The sequence below is a fragment of the Macadamia integrifolia genome, chromosome 6, assembly GCF_013358625.1.
Source record: "Macadamia integrifolia cultivar HAES 741 chromosome 6, SCU_Mint_v3, whole genome shotgun sequence".
Taxonomy (NCBI): domain Eukaryota; kingdom Viridiplantae; phylum Streptophyta; class Magnoliopsida; order Proteales; family Proteaceae; genus Macadamia; species Macadamia integrifolia.
This window is the reverse complement of record NC_056562.1, coordinates 27,943,376-27,970,840: the sequence shown is the minus strand read 5'-3', so window position 1 is coordinate 27,970,840 and position 27,465 is coordinate 27,943,376. Positions and strand designations below refer to the sequence as shown.

Genomic DNA, 27,465 nt, shown 5'->3' with positions numbered 1-27,465 from the left:
ATCCTCTGAGCTACAGGCCCCACCCCGTCTCCACTAGATCTGTTTCCGGGAGTACCCTAAAAAAGGAACCTGTCCTCTCCTCAGCCATTTCATTTCGGGTTAAGGGGTGTGTGAGGCACCTGGCAAGCATTTGCTATCATAAGTTGAGTTAGGACATAATATTCCACCAGACCTAGCAAGGACCTCCCTTTTGAGTTCTGACATCTAGGCTAGTGCCTTCTTTTTGAAATCCTCAATCTGCTCAGAGGCATGTACCAGTCTTGTAAAATCTAATATTTACACATATTCTGCCAAGTCCCCTTCATATATTCTCCTGTTTCTAACCTTCCATCAACCTCAATAGAAAAACGGGATTAGTTTCCATAGAATGTGTCCATGATCCTGATTCCTCATTTAGGCAAAACTCAAAGTCGCTAGCAAGTCCGAAAATGTGTCAACACCCTGATAAGTTCATCCATGCAAATGTCTGATTGTCTCCACAATTCTGGGTCTTGGGAGCCTTTTAAGGCTCAAATTTTTTATCTGTAGACTGTGAAGCCTTCTTAATCCCTATCCTTTCCAGGTCCCACAAAACATTAGTATGACAAAGAACAGAAATTCAGCACAAACCTCAGTCTACCTCTCCAACAGATTCAGTCGGAAGTTATGCTTGCCACATGAGAGATTTCTACCCCTTCCTTCTAAGTATATGGTAAATACATGTCATAGTGATGTAGCAGCGCTTCGATGGATCGACCCAAACCCAGGCCAAGACCAAGATCCAATTTGGGTTCCAAGTTACTGATTTGAGTTCAAGATTATTAGAATATTCTAGGATTTTATTTATTTGAAATAATTGTAGTCTTTTATTTTGGGGTAGTTTCTAGATAGGAAAGATAGTTTCCTATTTAAGTCTTCATTTGCTTCTAATCCTGTTAGTCTAGATTTTAATTTTATTTTATTCTTTGACTTTAATTAGGAAGTTTTTAATTTTAGTTATTATAAATAAAGCATGTAACCCAAATCAGACAAGGGAATGAAGAATGAATTGAGTTGTGAAACCCCCCCTACGTGGCTGTCTTCTCTCCCCCCTTCTTCTCTATACGATCACCCTCCCTAAACTTTCTTGTTCCTTACGGTCTCTCTCTATCTCTCTTTTCTTCTTTCCCTCTCCCATCGATCTACTACTGCTATTTTCTGTTACCAGTCCTCTGTTCCTGGGGCGACAACTGCTCCCCTAATCAAGTGGGTTAATCTGCCTCTACCTCGATCTGTTTGGGCTGAGATTTTGAGCGAAGGAAGCCCTCTCCTAGGCGATCAAAACCACTTCATACAAGTTCTTAATACTGCACCAAACGTGGAAAACCTTGACCTGCAACTAAGCTGTTCTAAGACTTCCGCCAGGCCTTGCTTCAGTGGTCTTACTCACTTTTCTGGGTCGCTACTACTAGTGATCCTTGTGTGGGCTTCAGAGTACAAGGGTTTGGGAGTTCAAATCTGAAAATCCCGAGAAGTTGGGCTAATGGGTTCATTTGTTGGATCGAACTGAGAAGATCCTGGTTTTCCGCCACTAGAGAATCTCAAGGAAGAAGAAGACCTCAAACCTCTTTTCCCCTCTTAGTCATTATCCTCTCTTTATTGCTTTTGTCCTTTTGTGTTAAAGTCATATTAGTATATTCCCAGGTTACCCTTCCCTTCTCCTTATATTCTCCTCTATCCTATATTTTAAGTCCCACTCCCATATTACCCCTCTCAACTCATACGTTACATAAGCCTTTTGTCTTTTGTGACAATCTTTTGTTTCATTCCATATTAATACCCCTCCTTTAATCTCTTATTTACACCCTACCATCAAGTGAATGCTATTCTTAGTTTGTCCCTAGCCAATAAATAATAATCCCTTTCATATCCTATTGCTTCTTTATTTGCTAATAGCTCCTTGAGAATTCTGGATATATATTACAAAACTGCCATTGGTTATTAGATTTGTCCTATTTATTTAAGTGGGCCCACATCCACCTGGGTTGGAACTCTTGGGGCCCACCGGCCCCACATAATTTGGTATCATAGCGAATTTCCTGTCAACTTGTTTACTCCAATGGTTGCTTACATCACCCTCTCATCTGAACTGTAGACTCGGTTATTTCGACAGAATGAAGAGACATTGAAGGTGGTTAGAGTTTTCCAAGAAAAGTTGGTTGCTAGTAGGATAGAAAGGGAAGCACAAGTTGTTACCCTCTAGGACATTAACACAAGACTTGATACCCTAGAGTCACGTATTCAAAACCCCATCAGACAGCAAGGTCACGTTACTCATGACATTGTGACGATACCTCGAGAACCGTGCCCCCATCTAGAGACTATCACATCAAGCTTTGCTGTCGATGTTGAAGATGAACTGGACGATCCGATGAAGGATGCCTCTGAGTTTAGAAAAACTCGTCCACGCGTTTTATAGGAGAGAATCAACACCACTCGATCAGCATCCTCGATCAATGGTTCCAATGGAGTAAAGATCCAACGGACCTCGCGATCAACAGTCACGATCTTCTGATGGTCGTCAACAAATGATATGACTTTGATCGGAATCGGATGGTGGGGCTTCACAAATGAGATCGGGCCATCGATCAGTTCTTCAGAGACATCCTTCATCGGATCGTCCAGATCATCTTCAACATCGACAGCAAAGCTTGATGTGATGGTCTCTAGATGGGGGCACGGTTCTCGAGGTGTGGTCACAATGTCATGAGTAACGTGACATTGCCGTCCGCCGGGGTTCCTAATATGTGACTCTAAGGCATCAAGTCTTGTGTTAACGTGCTGGAGGGTAACATCTTGTCCTTCCCTTTCTATCCTACTAGTAACCAACTCTTCTTAGAAAGCTCTAACCACCTTCAATGTCTCTTCATTCTGTCGAAGTAACTGAGTTCACAGTTCAAATGAGGGGGGTTGTGTAAGTAACCATTGGAGTAAACAAGTTGACAGGAAATTCGCTCTAATACCAAATAATGCAGGGCTAGTGGACCCCAAGAGTTCCAACCCAGGTGGATGTGGGCCCACTTAAATAAATAGGACAACTCTAATAACCAATGGCAGTTTTGTAATATATATCTAGAATTCTCAAGGAGCTATTAGCAAATAAAGAAGCAATAGGATATGAAAAGGATTATTATTTATTGGCTAGGGATAAACTAGGAATAGCATTCACTTCATGGCAGGGTGTAAATAAGAGGTTAAAGGGGGGGTATTGATATGGAATGAAAAAAAAGATTGTCACAAAAGACAAAAGGCTTATGTAACGTATGAGTTGAGAGGGTAATATGGGAGTGGGACTTAAAAGTATAAAATAGAGAAGAATATAAGGAGAAGGGAAGGGTAACCTGGAAATATACTAATATGACTTTAACACAAAAGGGCAAAAGCAATAAAGAGAGGATAATGACTAAGATGGGAAAAGAGGTTTAAGGTCTTCTTCTTTCTTGAGATTCTCTAGTGGCGGAAAACCAATAACTTCTCAGTTCGATCCAGCAAATGAACCCATTAGCCCAACTTCTCGGGATTTTCAGATTTGAACTCCCAACCCCTTGTACTCTGAAACCCACACAAGGATCACTAGTAGTAGCAACCTAGAAAAGTGAACAAGACCACTGAAGCAAGGCCTAGCAGAAGTCTTAGAACAGCTTAGTTGCAAGTCAAGGTTTTCCACGTAGTAGTATTAAGAACTTATGTGAAGGGGTTTTGATTGCCTAGGAGAGGGCTTCCTTCGCGCAAAATCTCAGCCCAAACAAATCGAGGGAGAGGTAGATTAACCCACTTGATTAGGGCAACAGTTGTTGCCCAGGAACAGAGGATTGGTAACAGTAGAAAAAAATAGGGAAGAGAAATAGCAGTAGTAGATCGATGGGAGAGGGGAAGAAGAAAGAAGAAGAGAGAGAAAAGAGAGATAGAGAGAGACCGCAGGGAAGAAGAAAGTTCAGGGAGGGTGATTGCACAGAGAAGACGGCCACGCAGGGGGGGAAGAGAAGACAGCTTCGCAGGGGGGTTTCACAACTCAATTCATTCTTCATTCCATTTTCTGATTTGGGTTACATGCTTAATTTATAATAACTAAAATTAAAAACTTCCTAATTAAAGTCAAAGAATAAAATAAAATTAAAATATACTAAAATCTAGACTAACAGGATTAAAAGTAAATAAGGACTCAAATAGGAAACTATCTTTCCTATCTAGAAACTACCCCAAAATAAAAGATTACAATTATAATTCTCAAATAAAATAAAATCCTAGAATATTCTAATAATCTTGAACCCAAATCAGTAACTTGGAACCCAAATTGGATCTGGTTCTTGGTCCGGGTTCTGGAGTGGGTTTGGGTCGATCCATCGGAGCGCTGCTACATCACATAGTGCTTCTGTTCTTCCTCCCAATCAATTTCGTGTGTCATGTACTCATGTCCCATGCTAAAAGTTATCTGAGCCAGAAAACCACATCAAAATTCATGTTCTTCCAGCAATTCAACTCCTTGAATATATGAAACTTTCTTGGAATCTGGTGCAACCCCGGGTCACAAAACCCTGTGGGTCCATAAGAATACTAGATAGCTGAAATCAAGAGTTTAGAGGCAAAACTGTAATTTAGTGGAAGTGTTGGACACCCTTTGGGTAATATAACAGAACCAAGGACAGAATGGGTATTAGGTTTAAAAGAGAATGCTGAATCTGGAACTTAGGCAGAGAGAGGAGCAGACAGAGATGACTAAGAAAAATGGGGGACTACTATGAAAATATGAACAAAGAAGGGGCTTATTTGTTAACCAGTAGTTCCATCATCTTCCTCAACCATACAATAATACACGATAGGGCAGAGTCAATTCATGTGAAATATCTCTCAACCACATATCCATTCCAAGTGAGATTTCAGGCGAAGGATTCTCCCCCAAAAACCTACTGAATGCAAGCTCTAGTAGTACCAACGATCAGAAACTGAGTAAATTAAATCTCTGAAAGTCATTCCAGTGGAAAAAAAAAAGGGGGGGGGGGGGGAACCAGGTGGAGTTTCAGTCATAAGACTCATAATTCTAGGTTCCAGCAGTGATTCTTGATGTGACTGTCAGGTAAGTTCGCCCAGCGGCACAGATCTAAACCTCCAAGTTTAAGGCCACATGAGTGAGCATGGGTGAGAGAACCTCAACAGTGAAGGGCTGCTAAATCACCAGAAATACAACCTGGTAATAAAGGCTTTGAATAACAGAAATATTAAGGGGAGAAATACAGGAATAATAAAGGGAGTAAGGGAGAGTTCAGACCTGATAAAAGGAAGAAGGATTGGTAGAAGGGATGGAAACTAGGGAAGAAGAGGAACACCAGCACACACGCAGGTCACACACAAAAGTTAAATATCGTTCCATTCTCTATCTGATCTACTTCATTGTAGATTACATATGCATAAATAAGAAAAAGTCATCTCAAAATAGAACTAGGAAACTCAAACTGGAAACACAATATAATATCCTAAGTAATCTACCAAAATAAAAGAGCACATATTATCCCAATATATCTCTCCAAGTCTCTACCAGCCGCCTTTGGACCAAAAAGTTGGGTTAGGCCAGTTGCATCTTGGCTTTGGTCTCCAAAGTGGGTCGTTCTGGTCCAGCCATGCTAACGCAACTGCATCAGAATCCCAAGTCTGACTACTAAAACACGTTTAAATTATTGTAGTCAACTTTAGATTAAAAAAATTTCCTTATTGTATCGCTTACAAGCACACCCTTCTCCACTGCACCTTTTAGAGACGGGAACTTTCCCCCCTTTTTTCTTTCTTAATAATGATTTTATTAAGCAGAAGGAAATCCTAAACAACCATAGTGTACAACATAATAAAAGCTACAACAGCATAAGGAACTGGAGTCTGGACACAAGGCCTGGACCCCAAATAAACTAAATGATTTGTTACGGCTGCAGGTACAAAATTGATCAAACTGGGCCCACTTTAGATAACTCAACAGCCAAATTGTTTGCCTATTTCATCCTCCAAGAAATTATACAAACCAAATGCAAAAGAACACAAACTGATGCAAAATATTACATTTTTTATTTATTTATTTATTTATATTTTTTGTAATCCATTCAGCAAAATGTATGCCTGCTATATCAGCACCTTAAGCGGTAGTCCTATAAAATCAAATATGGATGAGTCAAAACATATTCATCCAAATAATGCTAGACAACTAACCCGCAGTAATCGTTGCCTCATGGACCACTTCATCAATTTTGTCAGTTGTCACGCCAGGTCGAATTACACGAGCAGCTGCATCCAAAACCTCCCTTGCAATCTGAAAATAATAATTGACAGTATATAGAACTTCCAAATCTAACTTGAAGAAAAAAATCCAAAATTCAAATAAATAAATAATTTAATGTCAATAGATCAGTTTCTAATCATGGAAGAACTAAAACAATCCCTTTCAAACAAAATATCATTTTATTTGGATAAAACATATTTGCATATGAAAAATTATAGGCTGTATTATTATGGAGGTTATTCTATGAGGATGCATCTTAGTTAAACAGCAGTATTGGTGAAGCATAATCAATTCAATGAAAAAGATAATTTGCTTTTCGCAAAAAATCTACTAGATGCAATTCATAGATTATACAAAAGAGGCCCCCATTTTTCACCTATACCCTCCCCTTCCCCCCCGAAGCCACCAGAGGGGGAGAGAGAGATGACTAGATGGGATGCATATACAATAGGTTAGCCATGCATCAAATTTGGGATTCATGTATGCCATATAGCCATCCACGAATGGAGCATTTATCCATGTCTTTCATCCACTAAACCAAAATCGTCAAATTTGAATTTTCTACCATTATTCAAAGCCTTAATTGCCAAAATGAAGAAAGCACTTTGGTTGAAACTTATCACTTACCTTCTCAATAGATGGTGACATGCCACATTTAGGTTTAAACATCAAATAGCGTTTTTATGTTTTATAAGGATCAAATTGTCAAGAAAACACTAAAACCCCAACATAAAGTCTGAGCACCAACCAAAATGACCACACCGTAGAAATACTATTCAAAGAAAGAATACACAAGGAAAATTCCAACAGATGAAATGGTACTACACATAATGGCAACAATGACTTAACAATAAGAAGAACCTTGGTGACGAATGCCACCATATCCCCTTTTACCGCTGGAATTCTGTTTATATCGTGATCGACAGTTTGCAGGGTCACCCACACGTCATGACAACCATATGATGATGTATACACAAAATTTGGCACTAGAACACATATAATTCAATTAAATCAACTAAAATATGCTTTAGGAATGAAAAAAATAAATAAAAGTAGAAACCATTTCATATTTATCAAATATTATTCATGGTTCATTACAAAGATATGGGAGTGATTTAGTGAAAAATCATAAAAACTGCGGTTTTCTAGGCAATTTTCCTCTTTGGAGTCGAAACTAGTGCAATGATACCGAAACTTCAAACATGGTCAAAATTTCATCAAAGTTAAAAAAATTTGATCAAATCCATGCATTTTATACAAAAGGTTTTGACTGAAAACCATATCGTAATCTGAAACACGGTTGAAATCTCGCCGAAACTGTAAAATTTTGGTCTAAACATTGCAATTCTTCAGTATCACAGGCTATTTCATTTCAACAGCTTGTGAAACCAAAATATTTCTGTTGGTTTGGCGAAATTTCTTCGAACATTGTACCATGACAGAACTACCATCAGCCTCATTGTTTGAGTTTTTTAACACTTGGGTGGACCCAAAAGTGATCCGAGCCAGGGTCTCCGAATCCTGGATTCCATTACCTCTATTATTTTGACAGATTTCAGCAGAGCCCCACATCCATACCCATTTTTGGACACAAATCCTCGTATCCTAAGTTTTGGCAGAAAGATGGACAGTTGCCTTGACAGATATTGGTACCAGTCCCCATACCAATACGATTTAACATAGCTCTCTAGTATACATATGTCGATGTAGAGGGCAGGCACTGTTGTGCAGGAACTTCAACAAAAGAAGAAAAAAAAGGCGTACCCGGTGAACGAGGCCCCCGGATGTGCGAAATCCAGGGGGCTGAGAACTACGCAGCCTTACCTTGAGAATGTCGAGAGGATGTTTCGACGAACTTCAATACTAGACCCTATTGTGAAATAGCACTGTTGGGTATCAAGTGTAACAACTCCATAGATAATGTTGTCAAACATTATATAAGTAGATAACTCTGCACTTCAAATAAAGGAGACATACTTTTTTAACTATGTTCTATAAAAACCATACAAAGTTTACACCTTTTCATGACAGTCACAGTACAGAGATTTGATCTATACAGAAAAAGTGTTATACACTATGAACTTACTCGGCATGTTTCCCTCATTCTCTCAATCTGCTCCGGCGTTTTGATCTTCAAAGAAAATCATGCCAAAATAAAACAACCATTTATATCCCATGCAACGTTGAACACAAATGACCTGAGCATTATCAAGCTTACCTCCACAACATGCTGCAGATCACTATTGGGCTCAATTTTTGGAACTCCCTGCCAATTAATAAAAAAAAATTATAGCTAAAATAATATAATAAAGTAATAAACACAACAAATCCATGCTCAGGAATAAATACCAAGCATAATAGGAATATGTGAGACAAAATCAGATATCTTCAGTGATATATTCCCTTTTCCCCAGGCAATATTTCCACAATGCCAAAATTTTGTGTTTTGTTATAATCTCTCACAAAATCACAAACAAGAGCCAACAATTTAGAATTGAATAAATATTACTCACATCAATTGCCCAGTCTGGTTTGTCAATATGAGCCGGTACAGGATGCTGTTTCGATATAGGATATGGTCTTAGAGTCCTGAAATGAAAATTTTGGTCTCAAATTGTCATCAAGGAAGAAAATATTAAGACATAGATAAAACTTAAAAGCACCAATAATGAATGAAATGATGGAAAATAGTTCTCCTTACAATGGGAAAAAAGGTTAAAAAGAAGAGGAGAGCCAAAGGCTGAGATAGAAAGAAGCCATGCATTTCATAACTCGCTAAAAAAGCCTAATTTATTGATTACTCATTGTTTTGATGAAGAGAACATTTTGAGGACTAATATCTTTGGCACTCCGCACTCATATGGGCATATAGAGAGAACAAGCTTTTGCAATTCTGCAAGGACCAAGTTGGATGTTCGCACAGCACTACACTATAGTATATTGCGAAAGTCTACTGCCAACCAATAAAGGTGAGAGGGTGGTTTTTTCTAGGATTCTAACAGATGGCACACCTGATTCAGTGGGATTACACCTTTAGCATTCATTAACCTCCAAAGGTCCACGGTTGGTTCATGTTAAATCTTGAAGCAGGCAACAATTGACAAAGGCCCCAGGAAAATATTATTTCTATTTTAATTGGAAATCTGGCCAAGATTTGCATGTGCCATTGCCAATTCCTTGTCAAATTAATAACAGAAGTTCAGAAGTACATGTTGGAATTGAGATTCATACTGTAAAGTGGTTAAATGGGGTGCTCCATTAAGGTATAGAGGATAGGACCCTTTGGGGCTAGGGGAAGGGAGGGGAGGGGAGGAAGAGCTCCTAGCATAAGTTGCTCAAGGGCGTAGAAAGGTTTTTTTCCCACACCCTCACCTAAATTTTTGTGGAGAAGTTCTTTGTCACTTGTCAACTACTATGATATCATAAACCTACTATTTTCTATTACGCTATTTATCTTTTCTTCTTGAAATATTTCATATTACTTAGCAATCATAAAGAGCAAAATGTAATATGATGGAATTCCATTTTCCAGACTAGTACATCATTACATCCACTCAATATCAATACAACACTTCATGGAACTAATAAATTATAAATTCTGGAGACTTAGCTAGGATATCACCAAAAGGAAAAAAGCACGACAAAATTTTCAGATACTGGGTAGTCCAGATTTCCAGAGAGTAAGTTAAGTTCCCAGTAAAATCCAGACCCATGTTAGATAACAAGAAATTAATAAATTCTGAAGAGACTTAGCTACAATAACAAAGGAAAAAACACGAAAAAAGAGGTTTCAGATACTGGGTGGTCCAGATTTCCATCCAGAGGCTGTCTAAGTTATGTTCCCAGTACAATCCAAATCCATGCTAGACACTAGTACAATCATGACATACCCAATAAATAAAAAAAGTTCAATAGTGATGTATAGTGATACATCAGTACATCACCAGAAGTCTGTAAGTAAAACCTTGCACCACAATACAGAAAGGAATGTATTAAATTTCAAAAACAAACAATGTAGCAGAATCTTATAGAAACACATTTCATTATATCAAACAAAGAAACTGACAAAAGCACAAATTGGAAAATTGTACATCATCCAACTCAAGCAAGCTACAGGGACAACCATTACGACAATCAGAAATCAGTACAATAAGGCAAAGAGGAATCCTTCAGAAATACCCTGTCCAATCAAAATGAGGTAGTTTTGCAGCACGAGCCTGGCCTTTCTTTAAGCAATATAGCCAACCTTCGTTAGGCAGGGTTGAACTTTGTTCCTCTGGAGTGACTGCACTAACGGTGGACAACTTGGCTTTCAAGTGCAGCGACTTATGAGAACTCCATGATACCTTGAAACAATCCTGAGTGCTGCCAACTGCACTAAGTCAGTATTAAGGAAAACTCAAAAGGATACATTGAAAAATCACTCAAAAAACTTCAAAATCAGAATCCAATCTTTCTTAAACCAGAGACTACTCAAGGTAATGGAGTAAAGGTAAATAACAAAACAGCAGGAAAGGCTGCTACTAAGGGAAGCTGCCCAAAATGGAAAAATCTTCGTAACTTGTGGTCATTGATACTTAAAATTCTTCCTAATATAAACTTTGAAGACATCTTTAAAACTCCTTCCAATACTCCACCACCTTTTTTCTAATTATATGGAAATTTGACGTTCCAAAGCTGAATTTTTCCACTAAACCTTCATTGCAACTTCTTTAGCAAAGCCTTGTTCATGATTTGAACGAGTGCGATCCCCAACCCACAGAATTTCTGAGGCAACCAGATTGTACTCCAAGCTACAAGTGGAAATTGAAACTCCCTTCCATTCCCTTCAAGAGAAAGTTCAACTCCAGTCACTACACTCTTACACAATTAAATCTAGATTGGAAAATGAAACTTTCTTTCATGCACTTCAAAAGGGCCTTCATTTGCATCTTACTAAAAACATTGCTTAGTGGTGCGGATTTAGATATGCATGTTTTCCACAATTAGCATATCAAACCTCGCTGTTTACTCATAGATTCCATGACTTTTGTATAATTCATATATTAAAATACAGAGTACAATTAGGAAAACCATGAAATGTTTACAAACCAGAATGCAGAATCTTCACGAGGAAGCTTCAATTCCACACACTTAGGGCATCTGCATACATAAGAGAGTTACAAAAGTTGCAAGCTAAAATTAAAAATATAACGAATCAACCATTTTCAGAAGAAGCAAAGGAAAAAAAAAAGAAGGTGGAAAACACAAAGAATGCTTTTCGTTAGACATTTCTACATGGAAACTCATCTATAAGATTTCAAAAACCTGTTTTATAAGATTTTGCAAACATAAAAAACAAACTTGCTGAAATCAGTAGCGGCCAATTTAGGTTGTTTTCATAGCTCATACCAACAAATGCTACAAGAGCAAGAGGTACGCCTTCATTAGTCAAAACCAAATGGTACCATGAGGCAAGATTCTGCTGGCCTATCTGATTATACTTGTGGTCCATCTCCTATAAATTTGATGTTCTCTTTCCCCCTTTGGAGGGAGGAGTGTTATAGGCAAGGCTGTGGTTGATGGGTCCAGCTGGGAAGCCGGCAAAATACATAACACAGAACTTTGCCAACTTAAAAGAACAGCATTCCACAAAAATGGCAATTGTAAGGAAGAAAGCAAGACAAAGGGCGCATTAGCAGATAAAGCACGCAAGCAAACACTAAATAATCATTCTAAAATACAGAAACAAATAAAACCAGGTAACTTGAGCCTAAAAAAGATTGATTGCCAAATCGCAAAATGCCCATTCATTCAAAACCCACAAATTGCCATTGTCCCCCGCCCCCTTTTCGTCTCTTTCAGTGTTCATAACGATTCCATTTCCATCCACATAATGACAAGAAGCCAGAAACACTCTCAAGAGGCATATAAATACATACTGAAGATTTGCGGGCTTGCTACACCGCACACAAGATAACGTTGAACAAGCTTGTGAATTCGAAGCTCCCTCCATTGAACCAAGTTTCCTATATACAATACAGAACTGTTACATCAACAATTATAAGAAAAGGTTAGCGGACTAAGCACTCTACCAGATAACAGATGAGATTAAATGTGTTCTAAGTAATTTTAAATTTCCTTTTCTTCACCTATGTAAGCGATGATGGATACTGAAACCTGAACTGGTAAAGTAGAATGAAAGAACAAAAGTACACAATCTTCGTTTCATATACTGAATGAAAGTGATTGAAATCTTACTTCAAACACCTGCCGTTTGAAGAGATTCGCTTCCGAGATGACAAAGTTAGGGTTTGCCTAGTAAGTCCTAGACCGAAGGAATAAAGGAAGGCTTACTTTCTCTGCTGTTCAAAGTTTATGTAGGTGGTATCAGTAGAAAATCGACGAAAAACACAACATTTTTCGCTCTATTTTAATATGGGGAAATGATAACAAACTTCTCACACTTCTCTCCGAGTCTCTCCAGACTCCAGAGTCAAACTTTGGCGTAGGAGATTTCAATAAACATTTTTTTAAAAAAAAGATAGCTAATTGGTTGCGCAACCCTACTCCAAGATACAGGGGATCCACCTCTTTATTTAATATCGTTCTGGTGCAATGGCCATACGGCTTGGTAGAGTAAGAAAAAAAGAATACTACTTGATCATGTACTCTTGGACACAAATATGTGGGCAACAAAATGATCACTATCACTTTTCTTTGTTTATGTATTGAAGAAAAAAATATAAATTAGACATCCAAAATATTTGTATATAGAACATTAGCATCTAAAATCATAGTTTTCCGGAGCATTCTCTTGTAAAAAATTGTTTCGACCAAATTGACCAAAATATTGCTAGCCTTTGTATGAAAGAAAGATAGGTTAAACAAAAAATGCTCTATTCTTAGACGAATTGGGATAATGATCACTCTATCCCCCCTTTGTTGGATGCTTCAAAACACAATTCCATTGCCTCGATGCTCGACCAAGTAGTGCTCTCTCTTCTAAAATAGAATTACAAAAGGTAAGTTTGACTTCGTTTTATGAGAAAAAAACCTCTCCAAGACTCCAAGCTTGGGCAACCGATAATTAAACCTCTTTTGACAAAAAAAAAAAAAAAAAAATGAATATTACTCATGTAAAATTACAAAACAATGACCAAATAGGGACATGGAACGGAATGGGGATACTGTTGTAAAGGAAGTGTTTACCCTTTCAAACTTTCCTCTTTCTATTTTTCAAATTTGTTAACCATGGAAGAGAAGAGATAAATAGGAAGAAAAAAAAAGTGCAGAGGGGGGATAACAAAGGGGACTCCTCTGGACCAGTCATAGAGAACATTTATTAGGAGAAAGTTACATATATAGGGATTAGTTTACAATTTCACCGTTAGGAGATGAGGAAAGTCAGGGAACCACAACCCATGAAAAGTGTGAGATGGGGTAGAGAGGCTAACTGTAGGGGTCCCCACACCCATGGATGGTACATTGATGGGAGATGAGGTGGGGTGGTTACATGCAGGGGAGAGGAACCACACTCTTCACATACCTATTGAGGCCACTACAAACTAGTTAGACACCAGGTATAAAGGGTACACCACTCATTGGTATCCATGATTCTCCCTGTATGAACCTACTAACTGTGAAAGGGTATGCCTCACTGGGTTGATTTAAGACATGAAAACCAGGCCAATTCACTCTGTTACTGGTAGAAGCTCCGACGCCTAAATTCATGTACTCACCATAGTAAAGTGTATCAAGGGCAAAATTGCCTCTCCACTCTTCCCACCCCTTAGGATCGATCACTCCATCAATGTTCGTCTTAAGAAATACAGTCCTGGAGTATCTCTTCCATGGCCTACCTAGGTAGCTTCTGAACGACCCTTTTACTGCTATGAGATCAGAAGTAGGTGCCACACTTGATAGGTGTATTGATATCCCTGTGCTTTCATTTGGGTCTTCCCTCCCTTGGGCAGTGATCATGTTTGATTGATGGGACATGGGTCTTCTCACGAAGATCTCACAGTGTTGTAAGATTGCAGCAGCGTTGCCAAAGATGAAGTCTACTGTGCCGTAGATAAGGCAATCACGGTAGAACTGCCTTAGGGAATGTACGAAGAGAGTGTCTTGGTAAGCTATGAAGCTGCAACGATAGAAGATGGAGTGGTCGGACGACACCCTTGCAGCCACTGCTTGATGTTTCTCAGGTCCTGCTGTGTTCTCAAATGTTAAGTCCCTTGCCCAGAAGCCATCTCCAGAAACACCTGTGACAGATAAACCAAAACTTTTAAATAAGATCAAGGGTTCTTTTAGGGTCACTATGCCTAGTGAAGTGCTATTGACAACTTGGCAAAACATGGGATATATAGTCCATTTGATAGAGGACCCACATACATCTCAATGAATTAAGTTTAGAATCTGGATCAAGATCCCATGTGGGAAATGGTGGGGTCACATCCCCACACTCCTTCACAGAGCTGTTACACAAGTCAGAGGTGTGTCGGTGCTGGAATGGAGGGCATATCCCACTTGTCCTCACGTGGAAATATGAGCTTAACTCCAAATTTTAATCCAATGTAAGCAAGGAAAATTGCTCAAATTGATTCAAAGTGCCATCAAATGGAGATAAACATAAATTAAAAAATGACATATTTTGTAATTTTAGTTACTTCCTCTGTTCAATTTAAGTTGTAGTTAGTCTTCTATCATATTACTAATGGGGTTGGTAACCTAGTGGTGAAAATGCCCTCAACCCATCACCATTCGTATCGGCACTGCTTGCAGTATGGGGGCTTGTCCTGGGGGCTATGATCACTACCATGGAACACCCTTTTTTCATAACCTTAAAAAAAAAAAAAAAGAAAAATCTTGTATCACATTGACTTAGTCCATCTATTGTCATGTGGTAGATAGTGAAGCATTATTCTTCAATAGTCATAGTGGCGGAAAAGAAAACCCTAAGTTTAAATTTGGCTCAACGAGTCAACCTCATGAGTTAACTCATTGTGGACAACTGTTACCAAGCAGCTATTGATTCATTTCTCTAAGTGATGTTTAAAATTTCAAACTATCATCCTTACCAAAAGTGGCCGAACTGTAAGTGGTGGTGCCACCTGGAACATTCCGGTGACTGGTGATGATTGTTTTGCCGATGCCATCGCCCACAAGCATCACATTCTTCAAGTGCCTCTCGATCACTACGTTCTCTCTGTAGACTCCTGCTTTCACATAGATGATCACTCTCTGGGGTCTGTTTCCACCTATTTTGGAAAGTGCAGCCACAGCTTGGTTGATGGTTTGGTAATGGCTCGATCCATCTCTGGCCACCACGAAATCCGCCCTCGACTTGGATGCATCCCATGACACTAGAAGTCTACTGTTCGACTGATCTACTTGAAGTCTGGGTTGGGGTTTATCTGGTCAACTCCATAGAAGTGATTAATTAGAACAAGAGTTTCCACTTAAAAGTTTCTAGTTCTACAACAGAAGCAGGATTTCTGTCCGGGCACAATTGTCAAATTCCACCAACGTTAAGGACACAATCATAGGTAAGGCCGTAAGGGTGTCAACCGGTCGGACCATTGATCCTTTATTGTTTTCGAATGTTTAGGCAATCAGGCCTCGTAAACCAAGATATGAACATGTTTTTATTCGGTTCATCAATTAAAATCTATAGTTGGACAAAAGGTAATTTGGGTAATAAGAATTTAAACAGGCTAATTAATTTAGGAATTGGATTATAAACTGTCCTTAAATGGGCCATAACGATTCTTAAACAAGTCAAATAGACTTCAATGGGCTAATTAGGCTTATAAATGGTCAATTATCAGTTGGTCCTAGTTGGGTGATCATCATACCACTACCTTGCACTGAGAACACCTGATAATTAATCAATCGATGCTTAGGCTCAACACATTTAGTATCAATCGGGCCAATCGGGCCAATCTTGAGCTTTAATTGATCAGTTCAGGTCAAGCCTATTAGTGTCGGCCAACTTTTGACAACACAATAGAGGTGACTCATGACCTTTTCATGGTTTTTCGTTGCAAGCTTATAGAGTGAAACTATGGCTTCAAGTTACGGTTATGGTTGAACATTTATAGCTTGGTTGGTCCTTGAACCTTTAGGCACCGTTTGATAATGTTTCTATTATTTATGTGTCTAAAAACAGCAGAGACGACTTTTCATGTTTTCGGAAACAAAAACAAATTTTTTTGGTGTTTGATAAACTTGTTTCTCGAAACGTTTTTTACAGACATAATGCCACTAAAAAACCCAATAGTATCATCAGATGCCCAAAAGGGAGAGAAGGTTTTGTTCCCTCTTTTTATATTTAAATAGTTGAGAGATTTATCAGGCACCACAACATTTTTTTCTTCTCAAATTTGTTTCTAGAAACAAGGCGGACTTGTTTCGTCAAAGTCGTTCCTAGAATTGTAAATAGACATAAATTTTGATTTATGTTTCTAGAAATAGGTGAAACAGAACAATTTTATCAAACGCTTTTTATGTTGTTTCTCTGTTTCTGGGAACAAGAAAACGCAGAAACAGAACGTTGTCTAATGATGCCTTAATTTCAACCAAAAAGGTGTTTCTTAGTTTATTTAAAAAAGGGAGGGGGGAACATTTGAATTAATCTAAGGTGTCAATCCATTTTGTTCAAGATACAAAATGTAAAAATCAATATCGAACGGAGAATAAAAACAAATTAACAAAATAAAACCAAAGCAGACTTGTTTGGGTTCGATTTTGGTTTTTTATTCATTTTCGTATCAAGTTTTATTTGCTTTAAGTCCCATTTTAGGTGTTTGTTCCAACTTTTTACTTGTACATTAAAATAATAATAATAAAAAAATAAATAAATAAAACTTATTTATGAGGATTATAATTCATCAAGCTTTCTTCAAAGCTTAAAAAGAAATAGAATTTTACCTGGTTCCTTATTAGATTTGAAGGTAGATAATTTGATTCGATTCAACGACTTTTAGTTACAAAATCAAAATCAAATCGAATCGAAAAAATATAACTTTTGATATAAAAACTGAACAAAAACTAGTCATTCAATGTGTTTCCGTTATATGGGAACAAAAAAATGGAATAAAATGTTTGGTGTCAACTTGGTGTTTTTCGATTTTTTTTTTATACGAAAAAGGAAAAAAAATTGCTAGAAATGCAAAATGATGGAACAACGAAACCTTGTTCCATTATTTCGGTTTCATTCCAAATAATAATAATAATAAAAAAAAATAGTAAACTACTAGACTAATCATTCCTAAAATAGGTTCACCAAACACCATTTTTTTTTTTTTAAATCACATTTTAACATAGAAACTGAAAATTCAATTTTTAACACGAAACCTCGTTTCTGGAACTGAATGACTACCAAAACACAGCCTAAGGCATTTTTTAAGAAAAAGGGCTGGACCTACTGATTAGCTTTGAGGTAGAGTGACCATGGAGCAACTTACCCTTAGTGTGGGCTTGCAACGCATAGGAAGACAAAGCTTCACTAAGCACATTAGTGAGGTTGTGAACAGCTTTTGGCACAAAGGAGGAGCCACTGTCATTAAGGGCATCCAAGCAAGTCCTGTGATTGGTAAGGGCACCGCTCAGCCAAACCTGTCCATCTTCATAACCATGGGGTTCAGAGAACAAACGCTGGAGTCGATACTTAGTATCGTCGTAGAGGCTAACACAATCACTCAAAGCTACACCCCTAGTACTCCCCACCTCGTGGTCCTCCATGTCCAACTTGTGTAGGGTTTCTAGGCTCTGAGAGGCCTTGGCAGCCCAGCTCCGAGCTAGCAAAACACCATCACAAGCCATGCGAACCACGTCTCGTCCGACCATGCCACTGCTCGATCGGCCACCATCTTCTCCTGTGCTCAAGACCGTAGCCATGGCGAAGAGGAGAAAATAGGTGGTGACCCAAGTGGATGACATGTTTCTTCTCTCTCTCTCTTTAACAGTGAGCAATGAAGCTCTGCCTCATAGTAGACAAGAGAATGAGGGATCTCAGCCCATTTAAAGCTAAAATCCTAGCACAAAGAGAGTTGGAGCGAGGCTAGGGATTGGGATAGACCACTTGGACAATGGCTGCCACCAAGTGTCGTGAAGCCAGGTTCAGGGTACGTAGAGTTCATTTAACTTGCATGGATCAGTGTACTCAGTTCTCTACGTGTTTGGACTCAACACCAATAAGTGGCATGACGAGACTTTTTGTACGTGTTAGGCCATTTTTGTATTTATCCTCTGGGTTCTTATAGCTCAAATGTCTCTATTTGGGTATTCCCTTAAGAGTAGAAAAAGAGTGATCAGAACCAGAACTGTTCTTACTCCTTACCTTGCATTAAACTTGGTTTCGGTTCATCGGTTGGGTTTGGTCTAAATTGAAATTCATTAAAAGATTATAAGTTATGGGCATTGTTAGAGAAATTATATTTAGAACATGAATAATGCCATGTTCAATTTCATTTCCAAATTTTAAAAGCAGTCAAAGCTAGGTCAAGAAATAGTATGATAAAAAGTTACAAATGGATTAATTTTTTTAAAGGGACGATCTTGTTGTCACAAAAATGGTGATGTGAGAAGTTGTAGGCCTGATTTGGTATGATTTCTATTTCAATATCATGGGGTGATTACTATTTAAAATTATTTGATTTAATTTTTGCACATTATTTCAATGAAATAGAAATTCTGAAATAGTTGAGGATAGGGGTGTTAATCGGTCGTCCGGCTCAGTTTCGGTCTGGGTTGAGTCGGTTTCGGTGTGGAAAAGTTGAAACCAAAACCGAACCAATAAGGAAATTCCGGTTTCGGTTTGTTTTCGGTTTCGATGCGGTTTGGTTTCGGTTTGTCTTCGGTTTCTTAAATCGATTTGTAACCGGGTTGGTTTTGGTTTTTGGTCTAGTTTGGATTCGACTTTCCATACAAATGTATACAAAACTATGCAAATTTTGATTTTTTTTTAATGAATTTTGGAGTGTTTCGGTTTCGGTCTCGGTCTGGGTTTTGAGCCGGTTTCGGTCTGGTTTCGGGTTCATCTGGTTTCCGGTGCGGTTCGATTTGGTTTTGGGGTTGCAATACTCGAAACCGAACCAAACCAATAAGGCTTTGGTTCGGTTCGGTCCGTGTTGTTATTAGTTCGATCCGACCGGTTTTACCGGTTCGATTTAAGAATTGACACCTCTAGTTGAGGAGTTGTTGAATTTTGAAATTGAAATTGATTTCCTTCTTGCTCTTTAATGAGCACATGATTAATTTGATGGGCAAAACAATAATTTCATATTAAAAGTAAGTCATCGCCCTTCTTCTTCTCCCAATGGTCACACTTCCACCATGCCTCCGACCACCACCACCACCACCACCACCACCACCATCACCTCCACTTCCGCCCCCACCCTCTCCCAATGAAATATAGAGAATTCATACATTTAATTTTGATGGCTCTAGGGTTTAATGTTAAAATTGCATGTATTATATTAATGGGAGAAAGAAGACAGTCAAGTTGTATAGCGTATGTTAGCGCGTGCTTTCTTATGACCATCTTTCTCCTCCTTCCTATGAAACAACATATCTGCCACCTATTATGGGAGAAGAGAGAGATTGACATAGACAGTTACTAGCTAGTACACATTACACATTCGGACTGGGAATTCAATCCCTGTACTAGTATTGATGTTGAAGTTGACATATGGCTTAGAGGAAGCTAGACCGAAAGATATTCTTGATTCCAAGATACTTGTAACTTAGAAAACAGAGACACATCGAATTTCTAATATTCAGATTGAGTGACAAAAGATCATGAAAACTCAGCAGAAAATAACCCTATAGTGGTGCAACAAATCTGTTGTAACGTTCACACACTTTCTTATTTCAGCCAGGAAAAGCTCATATAGAACTCCTTCAGTATGGCCTCCCATAATGGAATTAAATTTAAGGGAATTGAAAAGAAATCCCTTGAAATGTTAAAGTTTATGGACGGATGTTTTAAAACAGGAAAGGTAACTGGGTTTGAAACAAGAATAAGGGAAAGTGGGTTTTATGGGAGAGTGTGACCTCAACATCTAGACACATGGTGAGTGAAATGACTGATCTATCTCCCATGAAATGGTCCTTGTATACTCATAACAGTCACGCTTTCCCATAAGAAATATTTTTTCCAAAAAAAAAAAATACTTGAAAACCAAGAGTTGAAAAATAGCAAAAAAGAGAAAGGTGAAAACATAATAGAGATTGGATTTGAACAAATTTTCATGGGATTAGGGAAAAAGGAAAGCATTCAAAGATGTGATACGCCGAATGAAAATTCCGAATTGCTAAGCATTAGTTTCTTTGAAAGGAGTTTTTGGATATTTGCTGATAGATGCTTATGAGAGGACTTTAACAGGATAAAAAGTTGTTTTGTTCTTTGTTTTTTGTTTTTGTTTTTTTTTTTTTTTTTTGTTTTATGCCTAGCTATACCTTGCCTGGTTATCATCTATAATGAGTTGACTGAAAAACACAAAAGCTATGCTAAATGATTCTTAATCGTAAGCTAGGTTCATTACTTGAACCGATTTTAGGATTATAATTACATAGTCTTACATTTGGATTTAGAAATTTGCATGATTTGGCATCATTCATCAAATCTAAATTTTTTTAACATGAGGTGACTTACAAATTAGAATGGACAGGTTTTTATAGAAATTTCAATGCTCATGGTTTGTAACCCAGTAAAATTTTGATTGCTAGGATCATAGTTTAGTTCTGGATTTATGGCCATGTTCATGTCAGTAAATTGCTAGTGTTGGGATAATATTTTGAAAATTACTTTAAAAAATCAATTTGTTTGAATAACAAAGAAAAATAATCAATTAGTAACCATTTGTGGAAAGAAAATGAGAAAATAAATGGTGAACTGAAAAGTCAGCAAATACCACTAAATTTGACATGTATTGCTTCTCTCTCTCTCTCTCTCTCTCTCTCTCTCTCTCTCTCTCTCTCTCTCTCTCTAAATATATATATATTATTTTTATTCTTTTGGTTAACGAAGGGTATTTAAGCTTTTGGCCTAATTAGTCCCATGGGTTTATACTGACACCACAACCGTATGGACTGGAACATTCCAGCATTGAATGAGAACCATTCAACTTTCATCGAAAGCAGTGAAGAACATTAAACATCCCCATGTAAGTGGCCTCAAGGAAGTAAGAGGAGTCAAACTCAGAATCACACACTTCCTGAGGCGAAGGTCTCTTGCAAACTCGACTACCTCCTTGGAGGAATACCTCATGTTTTTCTTTTAAGATATATAAATGAATACTCCATGCACCCAATATTCATAATGACAAAATGATTAATCCGTGTCATAAAAATAAACAATATTTTGGAACATCATCATTTATGGAGTGGCTCCAAAATATTTGGTTACCACAAAGGTTTTTTTGTACAAATTAAAAAAGAAAATGTTTTCCTCCACAACTTATCTATCCAACATTCAGGATAATATATTTTGTCAGGAGTACCCCATATATATATATATAATATATATATGCACCCAATATTCATAATGACAAAATGATTAATCCGTGTCATAAAAATAAACAATATTTTGGAACATCATCATTTATGGAGTGGCTCCAAAATATTTGGTTACCACAAAGGTTTTTTTGTACAAATTAAAAAAGAAAATGTTTTCCTCCACAACTTATCTATTCAACATTCAGGATAATATATTTTGTCAGGAGTACCCCATATATATATATATATATATATATATATGCTCAGGATGACAGAATGATTAATCCATGTCGTAAAAATAAGCAACAATTTGGAACATCATAATTTATTGAGTAGCTCCAAAATATTTCATTACCACAAAATTTTTTGTACAAATAAAAAGAAAAAGTTTTTCTCCACAATGCAGTAGGGTACATCCAGCTATTTTAGGTAATTGACATTACTTTACCCCATACTATACAAAGTTGATAATGCCTTCCCGACTACTGCTCCTGATATCCATCCAAAGACACCCAAACCCATAGGCAAGAGATTTTCAATTCACCATGGGTGAAGAGAAAGTGTCTCCCCAATAAAATAAAAAATTTCACCATCTGACCTAACAACAATGGTTATCTTTTTCATCTCTCTTTTCCAACTCCACTCTTCATCTAATGATGCAAGAAATTTTAAAAACAACCAAATATGTTTCCTTTCAAATTGCAATTGCCTCTTCTTATTGCTGGGTGTTGCACGAAACCAAACCAACCCCTGCTACTATAATAGGATAAAATACAATGGACATACAAGAAACTTCTAGAAACACAAACACAAAATGCTAATTAGAGCCCTCACCTTTAGTATTACCATCAATAGGGAAATGCCAACAAACTAACAAAAAAAAGAAAAAATCATTGGAGAAGCAAAATATAGATCTACATTGTGCAACAACCACCAACTTGTCTTGCATATGAGATGATAAAACAACCATAGAGGAACAAATCCCATGTTTCATGGCCTTTTCGACGAAGAAATCTACAATTGGGGTTTTGCCTCGTAATAGTGCATTGCCATTCGCTTGATAGATACCAAAAAAAGATTGTAGAAAAATTCAGTCTTGTATCATAAATCCAAGGGATTAAATTAAAAACATCACAGTATCCACTCTCCTCGCATTTTCCAACAAACATCCATCCACGTTATCTAGCTTGGCTCCGGAGAGTACAGTTGGAGTAGTACGCGGAGAGAGAGAGGAATCTCTAACCTTCTAGAACACATACGTGTCTCCATTTTGCCTATTTATAATGATGCCTACAAACAAATCACGACGAAGAAAAAAAAAACCAAAATGGTAGTATAAGGGTGGGCCCATGGGATAACGGCTAGTCCAACATAGATAGATGAAGTGGTCCAAAATTAAATAATCATCCAAATACGTAAGGCCATGTGGTAGGTCTTATGCTCTTAGAATAATCTTAATCTAATCATCATCACAATCCTATCATTATCACCATCGATAATAAAACTTATAAGTCAAAACGGAACTTGAAGTTTCTTTTTATGAAAAAAAAAAAAATAATAATTCAATAATTAGAAGGGTTTCAACCTTCGACCTGTTTATAGATTAAAAAAAAAATGCAAATTAAATAATTAATTCACCATTATCGTGCATGAAACGAGTGACGAACCAGTGATGGTTGATTCCCCATTTCATGAACTCTTTAAAATGGCCGTCGATCTGTCTTCCAGTTTAAGATACGTTAGTTCATTGGACGGTCAGATTCTCTATACAGAGGAAGGTTTTGAAAACGTCAACTTCGCCAACAGTCACTTTTCTAGTCACTTTTCTATTCAATCGATGATAGCCACGAGACAACGCGTTTCACCGTTTGGCGCCGCCACTAGGAGTTGAAAAGTCAAACATGAAACAACCAAGGAAAGAATACCAAAGGTATGTACATTGTGTCCAAATAATGGGTGTTGTGGTGTCAAAATCAAATCAAAATAGTGAAATTGAATCATATCATTTAGATAAAAATTGTAATATTATTTAATAAATAGTTTGGTTTTAAATGAGATCGTTTAATTAAACAAGATAAAAAAACTAGAATATCTAAGAAAACCATTTAAATTGAATATCTGGTCTGATTTTGATTTTATTGAAAACTTTGCATCAAATCGAATTGAATCATTTAACACCCTTAGTCAAAACTTAACCCAAACAGACAAAATCAAATTGAATCGAAACTAATATGAGGGTATTGGATCATGTCTTAAATTGCATCGAAATCAGTAATACACCAAATTGAATATAAAAAACAATCAAAATTGATATAAAATGATAAAAGATTGATACCAACCTAAATTCATAGAAACCACTTTTTTCATACTTTTAAATATTTTTACATGATAAATTGAAACCACATCGATAGTAAATTGATAAGAAAAATCAGTTTTGAACTGAAACCAATGCACATATTTTGATTTTTCACTCAACATTCTCACATCGAAACAGAAACAAAACTGGCTCACCCTGATCCATTGACACCCCAAGTCCTAAAAATGCGGAAAATAGAAACTAAAAATCTTCTGTAAGACTTTTTGGTAACCTTACCTGAGGGAGGTGTACATTTCGAAAGTTCTATGAAGAAGGTAATTAAATAGAAATCACAGAAAACTACGTGCAGGTTATCTCGCTTATAGAGCATCTTATTCTTCTTATTCTTCATCTTCTCTTTACCTTTTTATGCGTTTTTTAATTCTCCAAGTCTTATTCTCGCCACCCCCAATGCTCAAAGTACACCAGCCTGTCATCTGGTCCCTATCATATGTATATATATATACACAGGTCGCCTTCAACCTTTCCCAATTCGAAACAGTAGTATCCTTAGACCTTAAGAAGCCCATTAATGGCGACCATGAGAACCACACTAACAGTTAGTTTATTCCTAGCATTCATCTCCTTCTTCTCTTTTCTTTCCTCCACCACAGCTGACATAAACTCATGGTGCACAAAAACCCCATACCCCGAAGCTTGCAAATCTTCCATGACCACGACTGCCAAAGGCAATTCTGATTACAAGAAAATGATCATAAAGGCCGCCATGGATCAAACCATTCTTGCCCAGACCCAGACAGCTTCACTCGGATCGAGTTGTCGCAACGAGAAGGAGAAGACTGCGTGGGCTGATTGTATGGAGCTTTACGAGAACTCCGTCCTCCAACTCAACTCCACCGTCGACCCTTACAACAACTGCACCGACTTCGATAAGCAGACTTGGTTAAGCACAGCCCTCACTAACCTCGACACTTGCAGAGCTGGCTTCATTGAGCTTAATGTCTCCGACCATGTTCTTCCTCTCATGTCTAACGAAGCTTCCAAGTTGATCTCAAACTCCTTGGCTGTTAACAAGGCTGGAGAACCCCAGGAAGAGCAAACTTATCAAAATGGGTACCCAACTTGGGTGTCTCCGGGTGTCCGCAAGCTTTTACAGTCAAAGTCTATAAAAGCTAACCTCACTGTAGCACAAGATGGGTCAGGGAACTACCGTAACATCACAGCTGCACTTGATGCTGCAGCGAAGATAAAGAGAGGAAGTAAGAGGTTTGTGATTTATGTGAGGGAAGGTGTTTATGAGGAGAACCTTGATATTGGAAAAAGATTGAAGCACGTTACGCTTATTGGAGATGGCCTGCGATATACCATTATCACTGGCAATAGAAGCGTTGCAGGAGGTTCTACCACCTTCAGATCTGCAACAGTTGGTAAGTTAACCTCAATGGAACATCGTTTTTAGTAAAATCTACTACATGTTTTCTTGAATGCAATTTGGGGATGGTAAGCGTTATCTTGGAATTTAGTACTGAGATTTAGGTAGAACTCATCTTAAAAGCTAGCCTTCTATGTAGAGGATGTATGCCTCTACATTAGAACAAACATGCAACCAGCCATGGAAATCTTGGGGTAGGTTAGAAAATTCCACTCTAGGTGGGTACTTTTCACCCCGGCATTTGGGATTCCATTTCATTGGCTGTTAATAGGGAAGCAGCCAAATTTTTTCTTTACATTGGGCTATTCACATCCAATATAGGATGACTGCTTTTAGTGTGGAACCCTGACACTTTGGTCAGACTCTGAGCATATATGTTTGAGTGGGGTCTGGACTCTTTACCCACATGGATAGAGAATTTGGACTCATTTGAATGTGACTTAGTTCTTTACAAGGAGGAGGAGACTGGATCCACTGCCGATCACTTTCACCTGATCGTACAAGTCAACATCCTGCACTTGTCCCACTTTATGTCATTACGAGGGTGAGGAGGGATATATTTGGAAGGGAAAAGGACATATGTTGAATGCTGATCATTCGTTCGATCAGGTGATCTTACGAGCAGCTGATCCTTTCTTCTTAGGATCGGGTTCTTCTTTCTGATTAGAAAAAAATGTGGAATCCATGGATTGAATAAAGAAACAAAAACAGGAGAAGAAGGTGCCTGGTTTGGTGGATTACACATATGGCAATTTATTACCAGCGTAGAAGGAGAAAAATTTCTCTACTTACGTAACATAGAGGAATTTCAAAATTTTGGACTTTGGAATTTTAGTACAAAATCAATTATATAATCATATAAAAAATTAACAAAACCCTTTGGTCATATTGTTTATTCTTGTTTGTTAATCTTTGATGTAATGTGTTTGAATTGTGATGTGATTACAAACTAATAATTAGACTATAATTTTATGATTATCAGCTGTGACGGGAGAAGGATTCATCGCAAAAGGAATCACATTCCGAAACACAGCAGGTCCCCAGAATAGTCAAGCAGTTGCACTCCGATCCGGCGCCGATAAATCGGTCTTCCATCGGTGTGGCTTTGAGGGATACCAAGACACTCTCTATGCTCATTCCCAACGTCAATTCTACAAAGAATGTTACATTTATGGAACAGTAGACTTCATCTTTGGTAACGGAGCAGTAGTGCTCCAAAACTGTATGATCTATGCCAGAAAGCCCATAACTGGCCAGTCTAATACAGTGACAGCCCAGGGGAGAACTGACCCAAATCAGAACACTGGGATCTCAATCCATGACTCTAGAGTCATGGCTAGTCCAGAACTCGTGCAAGTGCAGAGCTCGGTTCAGACTTATCTGGGCCGGCCATGGAAGGAGTACTCTAGAACTGTTTACCTCCAAACATATATGGATTCATTGATAGATCCTGCTGGTTGGTTGGCTTGGAATGGTACTTTTGCTCTCAATACTTTGTATTATGGAGAGTATAAGAACTCTGGGCCAGGATCTTCTACATCTGGGAGAGTCAATTGGAGTGGTTACCATATCATAAAAAATGCATCTGTGGCAACAAAGTTCACCGTCGGGAAATTTATTAACGGCAATTCGTGGTTGCCGGCAACCGGAATCCGGTACACTTCCGGCCTTTGATGAGTCTCTTTTGGCAAAACTGGTTGTGAATTATTGATTATTCTGTTCAAAATTAGAATTCATTTATTATTTTCTAGCAAATTGTTGTAACATCCTAATAAGCAATGAGTCTATCACTTGTATTTATGAATTCTGTATTCAATGTGAAATTAATTGATTAATCAAAAGAAAGGGTTCTCTAAACATGAGTAGATAATTATGATCTTAAGTATTAACAATTTCTCAATATCTTGTTTAGAGACGACAAAAAATTTTATTTGGGTCAAGTAGTCAACAGAAAAA

General features: G+C 37.8%; 3 protein-coding genes across 5 annotated transcripts in view; 1 reads left to right on the top strand and 2 right to left on the bottom strand.

Annotated features, from left to right (window-relative positions):
* Positions 1 to 12,765, bottom strand: part of LOC122080961 (methionine aminopeptidase 1A-like) — a 20,653-nt gene extending 7,888 nt beyond the window's left edge. Inside the window, exons 1-8 of one of the 3 annotated variants that reach the window (XM_042647864.1) lie at positions 12,412 to 12,765; positions 12,202 to 12,305; positions 11,372 to 11,422; positions 10,460 to 10,645; positions 8,794 to 8,869; positions 8,499 to 8,546; positions 8,367 to 8,411; positions 6,211 to 6,310 (exon numbers count right to left, since the gene is read on the bottom strand). In XM_042647864.1, coding sequence (XP_042503798.1) covers positions 6,211 to 6,310; positions 8,367 to 8,411; positions 8,499 to 8,546; positions 8,794 to 8,869; positions 10,460 to 10,645; positions 11,372 to 11,422; positions 12,202 to 12,275 — 580 coding nt within the window. In that variant the 5' untranslated portion in view covers positions 12,276 to 12,305; positions 12,412 to 12,765. The remainder of the gene's footprint in view (positions 1 to 6,210; positions 6,311 to 8,366; positions 8,412 to 8,498; positions 8,547 to 8,793; positions 8,870 to 10,459; positions 10,646 to 11,371; positions 11,423 to 12,201; positions 12,306 to 12,411) is intronic. The other 2 variants (XM_042647863.1, XM_042647862.1) reach the window with 2 other exon arrangements.
* A 1,066-nt stretch (positions 12,766 to 13,831) lies between these two features.
* Positions 13,832 to 18,160, bottom strand: LOC122082193 (probable pectinesterase/pectinesterase inhibitor 36). The gene is made up of 3 exons (XM_042649669.1): positions 17,728 to 18,160; positions 15,340 to 15,675; positions 13,832 to 14,523 (listed from the first exon to the last, which is right to left on the bottom strand). The coding sequence occupies exons 1-3, from the start codon at positions 18,158 to 18,160 to the stop codon at positions 13,832 to 13,834; spliced, it is 1,461 nt and encodes a 486-aa protein (XP_042505603.1).
* Positions 18,161 to 24,631: 6,471 nt separating this feature from the next.
* LOC122080960 (pectinesterase 2-like) lies at positions 24,632 to 27,279 on the top strand. Its single transcript, XM_042647861.1, has 2 exons — positions 24,632 to 25,504; positions 26,492 to 27,279. The coding sequence occupies exons 1-2, from the start codon at positions 24,649 to 24,651 to the stop codon at positions 27,181 to 27,183; spliced, it is 1,548 nt and encodes a 515-aa protein (XP_042503795.1). The 5' UTR covers positions 24,632 to 24,648; the 3' UTR covers positions 27,184 to 27,279.
* The last annotated feature ends 186 nt before the right edge of the window (positions 27,280 to 27,465 follow it).